The sequence below is a fragment of the Gobio gobio genome, assembly GCF_949357685.1.
Source record: "Gobio gobio genome assembly, chromosome: 8".
Taxonomy (NCBI): domain Eukaryota; kingdom Metazoa; phylum Chordata; class Actinopteri; order Cypriniformes; family Gobionidae; genus Gobio; species Gobio gobio.
Window position 1 is genome coordinate 36,747,109 of NC_137114.1, and position 12,574 is coordinate 36,759,682.

Below are 12,574 nucleotides of genomic sequence, written 5' to 3' on the forward strand. Positions count from 1 at the left end.
GACTGGGAGAATATTTTACCTGCTGTGATTGTTATTGTTCTAATTCCCTTCTTATTTTCGCATCTTCATTTTTTCAGATTTAGAATCACGACTCTGTCCATGCTTTTGTGATCATTAATTCGGCTTTTACTACAACAGTGCTCAACAATTATTTGCCCCCGCTGGTCAGTGTTGTTATTGGAACACAATGACAAATCCAAAGTTTCTCAAGGGAACGCAAAACATTTTGCAAATTAATACAACGCTTTCTGGGGAACGTAAATATTTTGCAAACAAACGCAAAGTTTCTCAGGGGAACGCAAAACATTTTGCAAGTAAACAGGATTTTCTGAGGAACGCAAACATTTTGCAACGTGAACATTTTGCAAACAAACGCAAAGTTTCTTGGAGGAACCCAATCATTTTGCACAAAAAACCAAAGTTTTGACTGAACGTAATCATTTTGTAAACAAAAGCAAAGTTTCTCAGGGGAGAGCTAACATTTTTTGAGCAAACACAGCGTTTTAGGGGGGACGCAATCATTTTGTGAACAAAAGCAAAGTTTCTCAAGGGATTGCAAACCTTTTTTGAGCGAACACAACACTTTCTGGAACGCATACATTTGGCAAACAGACGCAAAGTTTCTTGAAAGAATGTAATCATTTTGCAAACGAACACAACAATTTCTGGGGAACGCAAACATTTAGCAAACAAAAGCAAAGTTTTTCAAGACAAAACATTTTTCAAGGGAACGCAAACATTCTTACATTTTTGGGGCTAAACAAACATTTTGCAAACAAAGTTTCTTGGAGGAACACAATCATTTTGCAAACAAAAGCAAAGTTTCTCGGGGTAACGCAAATATTTTGTAAACAAACGCAAAGTTTCTTGGAGGAACACAATCATTTTGCAAACAAAAGTAACGTTTCTCAGGGGAACGCAAACATTTTGCAAACAAGCGCAAAGTTTCTCGGAAGAACGCAATCATTTTGCCAACAGAAGCAAAGTTTCTCAGGGGAACGCAAAACATTTTGCGAGCGAACATGATTGTCAGGGGAATGCAAGCATTTTGCAAACGAAAGTTTATTTGAGCAACGCAAACATTTAGCAAACAAACAAAGTTTCTTGGAGGAACGCAATCATTTTGCAAACAAAACCAAAGTTTCTCAAGGGAACGCAAAACATTTTGCAAACGACCACAACGCTTTCTGGGGAACGCAAACATTTAGCAAACAAAATCAAAGTTTCTCAAGACAAAACATTTTTCAAGGGAACGCAAACATTCTTGGGGCTAAACAAACATTTTGCAAACAAACAAAGTTTCTTGGAGGAACACAATCATTTTGCAAACAAAAGCAACGTTTCTCGGGGGAATGCAAACATTTTGCAAACAAATGCAAAGTTTCTTGGAGGAACGCAATAATTTTGCCAACAAAAGCAAAGTTTCTCTGGGGAACTCAAAACATTTTGCGAGCGAACATGATTTTCAGGGGAACGCAAGCATTTTGCAAACAAAGTTTATTGGGGCGACGCAAACATTTAGCAAACAAACAAAGTTTCTTGGAGGAACACAATCATTTTGTAAACAAGAAAAGTTTCTCTGGGGAAAGTCAACATTTTGCAAACAAAAGCAAAAATTCTCAAGGGAACTCAAACATTTTGTGTGCGAACACAACGTTTTCGGGGAAACAAACATTTAGCAAACAAACACAAAGTTTATTGGAGGAACGCAATAATTTTGTGAAAAAAAGCACAGTTTCTCAGGGCAACGCAAACATTTTGCAAACAAAGGCAATGCAAACATTTAATGAACAAGCTCAAAGTTTATCTGGGGAATGCAAAATATTTGCAAACGCAAAACCATTGACACAATTTTTCCTCCTATCTCATATTTTTTTCCATCACTATGTCCTTTTAGGGGGTCCGTACAATGCTGCTTAAAAAAATGTAACATGTAAATACTGATTTTTTTTATGTATATTATGTAAGGGATAATGTGCATCCAGCCAGTTGTTTTTGCAGACAGGGTGATCAGGGCCCCGACTTGAAGCAGAGAGGACTTGCATAACCCTGAAGGGGTTTATTATACGATAACAACCGGCTGCATGTACATTATCCCTCTTATTACATGGCTACTTGCCACATAAGTAAATAATTAGATATGAAATATTGATCTGAGTTGAAATATTTTATTAGCTATTTAAACGCAAAGCTTCTGCGGAGAGAGCAGTTGCTAGCAAGCGGCAAGTTCAAACTATACAGACATTTAAGTGATACGGTGCCGTCATACCACTTATTACACTGTATTTCACCAGATAAATAATTATGGGTATAAGAGATATTGATTAAAATACCTGTTTGTTATCTTGTAATCCATAACAGTGTACAAAACAATCCTCAAAAAATGGCAGCAGGCTGTGTTTGAATGAAACGAGAGCGAGTCTGTTATACCCGGAATACACAATTAAATAACTGTACAAAAAAAATATTGATTTGGAGGAAAAAAAACTGTCCTAGCAAGTGTAAAGTGCTGACTTCAGTTACCCAGATGAGCCTGTGCTTTCAGTTCTTACTGATTGTTATCAGGGGATAACATACTGCTGGATTTACCGCTTACCGGATTTGACCAATTGACCAATCAGAATCAAGTATTCCACAGAGCCGTGTAATAAGTTGTAGTATTTAATGTAAAATATTACTATTCTACCACTATTAAAATATATTAAATATGCAGTATTCGATTAAATATTATAATATAACAAAATAACGTCAAATGTTAATAATATATCAGTGTATTACAGTAATGAAAATGTGTATTTTTTTCTATTATAACAGGCCACTGAGTGTTGGGGAAAACTGTAAATGAAGCAACGTTACATTTTTTATATTATGTTATTTAATGTAAACTATTATATTATACTATATTATACCACTTTTAAAATAGTAAAATATACTAAATATTCAATATAAAAAACAAATATAATTTTTTTTATATTATAATATTTTAAATTTTAACTTTTAAATGGGATTATGACACATTGAAGTTGCAACAAAATCCACCAAATTGGCATATTGACTGTTTAGTTTAGCTTTCAGTTGTGTTTTGATTCTGTCACGTGTTCCTTTGTCTTAGTTTCCCGCCACTTGTCTGTTTCCTAGGTTACCCTCGTAAGTTAAGTTCTGTTCAGCTGTGTTTAGTTAATTATCTCGTGTCTGTCTCCTATTTAAGTTCCTCTCTTTCACTCAGTTTTTGTCTAGTCACTGTTATGTTACCCTGCTATGTTGGAGTGTATTTCCCGGCTCTTCAGTTTGTTCCTAAGCATTATTAAAGTTTAAATTTATATTTGGATCTGCTGAGTCTTCAGCCTGTTCCTGTGCACACCCAACCTTTACAACTGTTAAAGTGCTTTAAAATGTGTGAACATTTACATAACTCGGTCAGTGAGCAGACTGTGGGCGATCCGTCTGAGGCCCGAACATCTTTATGACCTCAGGCCATCCTCATTGTCGAGCCCTTGACAGTGTGTGTACTTCCTCCCTGTTTGCTCATGCTTTGACACTTCTTTTACAGCTACGTAATTTATTTCATTAGAAAGCACTGTCATTCCTTGTCCGTTCCACCTCAATTCCGGCATCCATTTTTATTTCCATCTTCTTGTCTCCTTCCTTCTTCCTCTGAATAAACAACTTACCTCATCACCATTGTTGTGCCTCTGTTCTCTTGCTTGTCAAAGCGCCTCCTCGGAATTCAATTACCCAACTGTTGTTTTATGATGTTGTCTTGTCAGCTGATGACGGATTCATTATCTCATCACTCCGCTTGACAAGACTGTCACAACGCTCTCTTTGCCTTTTATTCCACTGCTCGCGCTCCGCTTGCAAATATATTCGCTGGCTCTCCTCTCCAGTCCTGTCTGTGATCTCCACTGCCATCTGCTCCAGACTCCAGCTCATCGCTGAGATCATCGTGCCCTCAGAGTGCGGGAATTCACACAAACCCTGCTGTTGTGATCCTGACAAAACTCTCTTTTTGTGTGCGTGTTTTTCTTAGTGAAGGCCAGTTAACATCTGATGTGACTAAATATTTATGCACACAGCGGCAGATTACGGTTGTCAGTTGTGTTTGTGATGCTAAATTCAGCTCTGATCGCACACAGTTTGGTTTAGGTTATTTTTTGCCACCAGTCAGTAATGTCAGGACTGTCAAGCTCTCCTAGGTTATGAAAAATGGCAGGGGGGAAAAAAGAGTGAGACGCAACCCAAAATGTGTCAATCACAAACAGTGACTTTAAAATTTTGCTTAAAATATTTATAAACTAATTTCACACCAAAAATATTTATACACATGAATTCATGACAGCTGGGTGAATTATTCAGCATCTGAACCAGTGTTATTTATATAGTATTATAGTTTTCGTAATTAATATTTTGAATCGGCTTTAATTTTTATATATATTTTAAGTCGTAATTTTAATTTTGTAAAATTTGTACTGATGTTATGTGCCCTTGTCATTTTTATTGTTTTTTTTTATATTACTCTTTTGGTTTTATTAATATTTATTCCAGTTTTAGTTTTAGTAATTCCTACTTTTTGTTTAGTTTGAGTTTTTCCATCTAATATTTTAGTTTGTTTTGTTTTATTTCACCATTATTTAAATAAAAATAGTTTTCATAGTTTTAGCTTCAGTTAAAGCCTCCAAATAAAATGAAATAATCCTTTTTTTGTGTGGTTTCACTAAAAGGAGTGAAGAATATGTGTTGAAATATTTTTAATAAAAATGTTATAAAACTATAATATAATATTTTGTTATGTAATATATTTTAAATGTATTATGTAACAATATTTTATTGCCTGTCTTTGGCAGTTGACTAAAAGTTCATTTTGGACCCTAGAGATAGTTATATAATATAATGTAGACTTAAATCTGGTGGGAAAAACTTGGAAATTTGTCATATTTTACAGGAAATTTGTCATATTTTACAGTGCATTGAGAGACATAAAACATAAAAAGTGGTACATCAAAAGGCAGTCTTTTCTATTCCTGTTACTTAACCCTCAGACAAGGTCATTTAGCGTTTCATACTGCATTATTCAGTCCTATCTTTTCGTATCCTGGTTCATTATGCTTGTGTGTGTGGTGTTTCTATTAGTTCCTTCAGTATTGTCATGAATAAAGGGCCTGCAAATTTTTTTAGCATTCATTCGTTTGTTAGAAAATAAACAACAACAAAAAAACTGGGAATAGATCTTGAAGCTGTGCACTTTCCTTGTCTTGTTTTGATCATGGCAGCAGGTTTGAAATGAACATTAACTGCAGGAGGTGCTTTGAGAGGGGAAAGGTGAGGCCAGTAGTTGCTTGGCCCTTGATTGGTTAAAAGCCCTCCCTAAATATGGCTTTGGGTCCCTTGTCGAATCTAAGGCTGCATTTACACTGACCAGTGACCATACCTGTCTTTTTTTTGTTCTGTCACGTCGGTTTACATTCACCTTAAAGTGTAACTTTGCCCATATTCAACCCGCTTTGTATAGTTACAATGTCTGTATTAGGCTATGTAAATGAACAATGTTTACTCGTTCTCTTTGTTAACTAAACCAAGAAATTTGCGTTTATTTGTAAGCAAAAGTTTGTCTGATGACTCAACACACCATCCAGTGGAGTTTTGACAGCTCCAGGGCTTTCGTGAAAACTACAGATTATACTTCTGCATTTTTTTATCCCCGCTCACTGACAGTCTGATCGACAGAGGGTTATTAACAAAGTAATTATTATAAGGGTGGGTTTATCACACTGAATATTGTGTCCTACTCTGTCTGTTCTTTAAACAGCATGGTAAAAATGGAACACTATGGCAACAGCTTTCTTAACTGAAGGCTACGGCGTTTCACTTTGGGTGGAACTGATGACAAAAGGAACAGCAGTTTCTTTCAGTTTTTCCCCTCCGTTTGGCCTAAAACACTGTGTTCGAGGTCATCCAGTTTGAAATGTTTACTACAAACACGGGGGGGGGGGGGGGGGGTTCAGATTTTCCGTAGCACTGCTCTTTCTGTATTTACGATGGACCCTTTTCCATTTGCAAACCGGAAGTCGTCATAGTTGGGTAAAACATGGCAGCGACCGTGAAGACCAGCAATTGCAACAATAACACATTTTATCGTCTTACCTTCGTATTTGTGCAGATATCTCTCGAAAAAGAGCTTGTAGCCTTTGTCTAGTTTTGTTTTAACAGTAGATGAATACATTTGGACCAGGCGATCAACGTCTCCAAACGTAAAAGTTGGCAAATATTTCAGGTACTGTGAAAACACATACATCTCGCTGGCGGCCATTGTTGTTTTTACCCAACTATGACGACAAGGCATAGTACACCCAAAAATGAAATTTCTCTCAACATTTACTCACCCTCATGCCATCCCCAATGTATGACTTTCTTTCTTCAGAAAGAAATCTTGTGCAGATTATTGAGTTTATGCTTGTACAGCAGATTCAGATCTGTGTTAGATTGGGGTACAAAGTAAGATTTTTGTGTAAACAAAAGTCTAAGTCTTGATTTATTTTATGCCCAAATAATCGTCCGCCAGACAATAATAGGCCTAAGTGTCATCTTTTACGAAAACAGCAGCTCACAATTTAAGATACAATTCATGAAAGTAGCAAAGTTTAAAAATTAGGGTTAGGGTTTTGTTCACATCATTAAATTTATCTATTAACTAGGGCTGAAACGATTCATCGAGTTACTCGATTAACTCGATTACAAAAATTCCTCGAGGCAAAAATTCTGCCTCGAAGCCTCGTTAAATTCCTATGACACGGACCGCTGTTCAATGTTCAGGAAGCACACCAAAGCGCCTGATACATTTTGAATTTAGTTTAGATTCTAGATGCCCAGAATCACTTTAGTAACTGCATGTTTTACACGGTTTATGTAAGTTGATTACCGTTCTTATAGCTGCCACACACACACACACATGCGCGCGCAAGCCCGAAGCCAGATCGCTTTCACTTTCATCCTCATAAAGTTTGTCAAGTAAATGCTTTGAAGCGGTTGTGCACTATTCAAAAACAACAATACGGAAAACTTATCCGTTCAGTGCTCAGCTTTTTTCTGTGACACGGAGAGTTGAGCCGTGTCGCATCTTTGACAACGAGCGCGCGCCCTGAAGGCTGACCTCTTTTCGCGTGAAGATCGCGCGCGGAGAGCAGAGCAGAACTGATAGTAGAAAATCAGTAACACACACACACACGCACCTCCTCTCTCTCTCTCTCTTTCGCGCCAGTCAGACCAATCGTGGCAATGCATCACATATGCTTAAACTTTTATGTAGCCACGCAACAATAATTTCAGCATGCGTTCACTGTATACACCGGGACGTGATGTTGTGACGCGATTTTTCGAACGGATGCTTCACCTAAAATGCACCGCTATGCAAGTGATGCAAGCCAAATGCAGCGTTCTATTAAAAATGAATGTATGTATTTCTGCTGTACCAAACTGCAATGAAGCCTCGCACACACACACACACACACACACACAGGTTGCTAGGTTACCATAGCAAATAGGCTCACCACATATGATATATTATTTATTAGTAGCCTAATGGTAAATGCTGCAAGTGTAGAAATTTACATTTACATTTACATTTATGCATTTGGCAGACGCTTTTATCCAAAGCGACTTACATGGCATTCAAGGTACACATTTTTACATTTTGTCAGTTCTTGCTTTCCCTGGGAATCGAACCCATGACCTTGGCGTTGCTATCGCCATGCTCTACTGTTTGAGCTACAGGAAAGCTTAATCGATCACCTTAATCGATCGATTAAGAAATCTACATAAAAGATATTTACTTTGATGTCAGCGCTAGATTACAGCATGAAACCTGTTGTGCATATTAATAAATTAAATTGCTTTTCCTCTTCATTTTCGTTATGCATTATTTGTTTTGGTTGTTTAAAAACATGGGGAAAAAATTATCCGATTAATCGATTAATCGATCGATTAAGTGATAGATTAATCGATTACAAAAAGAATCGATAGCTGCAGCCCTACTATTAACAGTAGTCAAGTGGATTTATTGTCAGTAATAACGGTGAAATTTACTACCAATTCTAAATATTGTGTATTGTATTGCATTAGACCAGGGGTGTCCAATCCTGCTCCTGGTGGACCACTGTCCCTGAGTTTAGCTCCAACCCCAATTAAACACACCTGAGCCAGTTAATCAAGTTCTAGGCAGGTTTGTTGAGGAAAGTTGTAGCTAAACTCTGCAGGACAGTGGCCCTCCAACTTTGGACACCTCTGTATTAGACACTCAAAACCAACTGCTTTTGAGGCATGTTTTCTTCAGTTGAACATGTATTTGTGAAAAACGATTTTCTCTATTGTGTTTAATTGCAGGCAATGAGTTCGGCCATCCAGAATGGCTGGATTTTCCACGGATCGGCAACAATCAGAGTTATCATTACGCCCGCCGGCAGTTCAACCTTTTGGAAACGGATCACCTGCGCTACCAGCAGTTGTACGCTTTCGACCGAGACATGAACCGCACAGAGGACAAGTACGGCTGGCTGGCTGCTCCCCCGGTGAGAGAAGAATCACCCCATACAGTTCCCCTCTCTTTCTTCCCACCAGTACCAATAAATAATGCTTACTGTTCTCCCTTTATCAGTCAAGCTCTGCGCGTATCACCACAGTTTGGCTTTCTTTGTGTCATCTTCCATGTTCTCAATCCACCTTCTTTCTCTCATTCTAACTCCCTTTATGTGCCGCAAAAAAAGCATCTTTCTGTCACCAGAACATCTGCTGTTTCACTAAAACAACTATCAGTCCCTAACCAGCCCTGCAATCTCATTACTCAGTTGATTTTTAAACAAAATCCCACCCCTCCATATGGAAGATCCGTATATGTATCATTACCTGAGGAAAACATTTCAGAGCGTAGATGTGATTCCAACCCCTGCAGCAGCGTGAAGTAATGAATGGACTGATTTACTGCTGTCGGCCGTGAAGGAATGAAAGATGGAAGGTAGTGGTAGCTTGTCTTAATACAATGTTCTGGGTAAATGCAACAAACTCTATCGTCAGCATCCGAGCCATGAAGGATAGGAAAATAATGTTTACTTGTCGCTGTGTTCATAAAAATCATGACCCTTTTAATAGTTTTACTTTTAGCTAACTATAACAACACTGGCGCCCTGCCACATAGAGTTCCATTGTATGTTCTTTTCACGTGTGGTTGTGTCAGTCTGACCGACAGCGAGATGATTATGCAAATGAAGGGAATTGGCAGGGATTATATGCCAGACTGTGTAAATGAATCATTGAAGAAGATTCACTTTCTCCTATGATCCGTAGCTCATTTTACACCTGCCTCACCTTGTCTGTGTCTTACTTTGACCTTGCCACATTGTTGTATAGATGAGGACTATGTTCACGTTTGAAAGAATAGGCAAGAAATATAGTTTTTTTTTGCAAAAAATACATTTAAATGATAGAAAATAGCTCAATCAATCGATAAATAAAAAAGCAATGCTGCTTTGCAGGAGAAATATTAGCTAAATTAATAGAAAATTACATAATTAATGTATCACCCTTTATGAAAACCATATCATTTTGGATGTTTAAAACCGTAAAGTCACATAAAAGTATCATATCCATATAAAACTTGCTGTTTTCTAAATCTTCTGAATTCATATGATAGCTTTGTATGAGGTAGTAAAAGGAAAAGTTTTAGTCTGTAGTTCAATAAAAATCTCCTTTCCACCAAAATCTGGTGCTTTAATGATATGCGAGAACATCTTGAGCCCTCAGCAGCACTTAAGGAGGAGTGGATGAGAAGAAATCATACACAAACCTCATTGGTTCTCAGGCAAACTACAGCTACAGGCTTTATTTTATTATGCCAAAAAATCCATAGAAAACCAAAAAGCTCACAGGAAAAAGCATGCATTGACTACAACAATCAGTTATTCATATTTAGTTGGTTTTCTCTTGTTTTTGCACGTTCATATTTTCTTTGTATGACAGCCTGGCTAAAAATATGTCCACCCAATTTGCCATGTTTTGTGTTATCACAAATAAAACAATTGACTCCAAGCACAACTATGCCATATGGCTTGACATTAAAACTCGCCAAATGTGGGTGGATTTCAGCAGTAACACAGTCTCCTACTAGCCACTTTGGTGGCTTGAATTTTATATATAGATATACATTTTTCAACTATAGTCCTTTAAAAAGGCATCTGAAATAATAAACTAAGTGCAATGTAGTTTTGTCCAAATTATAGTTTTACAAAGTTACTAGCCACTCAGTATTTTCACAAATTTGACATCGCTACCATGGGGGAAAACTGCCATATAGATATTTTTTTATATTATCTCATAATTTGGCAGCAGGTATATTAGGCTGTTGTCACTTTAAGACCTGATGCACAGATCCGCAATATTGTTACACACGCGTTTTCTTTCTCAACTATTTATGTTCACTTAAAAAATAACTGACTGTGTTTACGTGAATACTCGCCAAGACCGGCATTTTGACATTATTTTGTTTGTATTTTACCGTTTTAGTACAATAAGCAGCGAAAAAGAACTTGATTTAGTACTGCGAGGTGGCTTTATGTGCAAATCTGCATGAATGATTAAAGTTATGCACAATACTTGCAATCTCACGCCGAAATTCAAGCCCTGTACCCCCAACAGTATTCGTCCAGGGCAAATTAAACAAGTGAGTGGGTTTCTGTCGGAGAGATGAGAGAGCAAGAAAGCACAGCTGGTATCGTCTATCTATTCTGCAGAAAATGAGTATTGGAAGATATTTCAGTATCGATATGTATAAAAAAAATCCACTAGCCACAGTGGCTGGTGAGCAAAAAAGTTAATGTCAAGTTAATGTCATATAATATGCAGTTGAAATTGGAACAATGGACTGGAATTTTGTTCAGATCATATGGCATTTCTATTTAAAAATGTTCACCTTCTCCTTTTGTTTGGCAGAGGAAACAATCTCCGAAGACTCTAATGAGAGTCTTTAAAAAAATGAGCTGAGCTTTGAGCACGTCTTGGTGTCTGAATGTTTGTAATTGCTGTGTATCATCCTTGTCTTTTCCAGGATAGATAATCGACAGTAAAAAACCTTGGCACCCACTCAGACACCCAACTCTCTCTCCACAGATCTGACAGAGTGGTAACAAAGTATCGCTCCAGTGAGAGGAGCGTTTGTGTGCGTGAACTGAATTCTTATTACCTTCCTCTGTTTCTTAGATTCAACTTCACTACGATTTGCACTCGATGTCACAGCACTGGTGCACACTGAGCAGATCTGCTCCATTTGCGGTCTGTGGATGGAGAGCGGGGTGGGCCAGTGTGTGGAATAGGGTGGGCGATAAACTGGAACGCCTTTTTTAATCATTTTATAAATTACTTATATTTCAAATAAAGGCTGTTCTTTAGAATTTTCTTTTCATCAAAGAAAACTAAAAGTATCACAGTTTCTACAAAAATATTAAGTAGCACAACTGTTTTAAACATTGATAGTTAGAACTATTCATTGAGCAGCAAATCAGCATATTAGAATGATTACTGAAGGATCATGTGATCATTTAGCTTTGCGTCACAGGAATAAATTACATTTTAAATTATACATTAAAATAATATGTTGGTCCCCCTTTTTGCTGCCAAAACAGCCCTGACCAGACGAAGCATGGACTCCACTAGACCCCTGAAGGCGTGCTGTGGTATCTGGCATCAAGATGTTAGCAGCAGATCCTTTAAGTTGCGAGGTTTGTTCAGCACATCCCACAGATGCTCGATTGAATTGAGATCTGGGGAATTTGGTCAACACCTCAAACTCGCTGGTGTGCTCCTCAAACCATTCCTGAACCATTTTTGCTTTGTGGCAGGGCGCATTATCCTGCTGAAAGAGGCCACAGCCACCAGGGAATGTCGTGGTAGGTGGTACGTGGTACGTGTCAAAGTAACATCCACATGGATGGCAGGACACAAGGTTTCCCAGCAGAACATTGCCCAAATCATCACACTGCCATCACACTGCCGGCTTGCCTTCTTCCCATAGTGCATCCTGGTGCCATGTGTTCCCCAGGTAAGCGACGCACATGCACCCGGCCATCCCCGTGATGTAAAATAAAACCTGATTCATCAGACCAGGCCACCTTCTTCCATTGCTCCGTGGTCCAGTTCTGATGGGTCAGCATGGGCACCCTGACTGGTCTGTGGCTGTGCGGCCTCATACGCAATAAACTGCGATGCACTGTGTTCTTGAGCAATTTGAGCTACAGTAGCTCACCTGTTTGATCAGACCACACGGGCCAGCCTTAGATCCCCACGTGCATCAGTGTGCCTTGTCAGCCCATGACCCTGTCGCCGGTTCAACACTGTTCCTTCCTTGGACCGCTTTTGATAGATACTGACCACTGCAGACCGGGAACACCCCACAAGAGCTGCAGTTTTGGAGATGCCCTGTCCCAGTCGTCTAGCCATCACAATTTGGCCCTTGTCAAACTCGCTCAAATCAACACATCAACTTTGAGAACAAAATGTTCACTTGCTGCGTAATATATCCCACCCACTAATAGGT

At 38.4% G+C, this 12,574-nt stretch overlaps 1 protein-coding gene across 1 annotated transcript in view; it reads left to right on the forward strand.

Annotated features, from left to right (window-relative positions):
* gbe1b (glucan (1,4-alpha-), branching enzyme 1b) overlaps positions 1–12,574 on the forward strand; it is a 203,341-nt gene that overhangs the window by 134,070 nt on the left and 56,697 nt on the right. Inside the window, exon 13 of the mRNA XM_079823996.1 lies at positions 8,377–8,561. Coding sequence (XP_079680122.1) covers positions 8,377–8,561 — 185 coding nt within the window. The remainder of the gene's footprint in view (positions 1–8,376; positions 8,562–12,574) is intronic.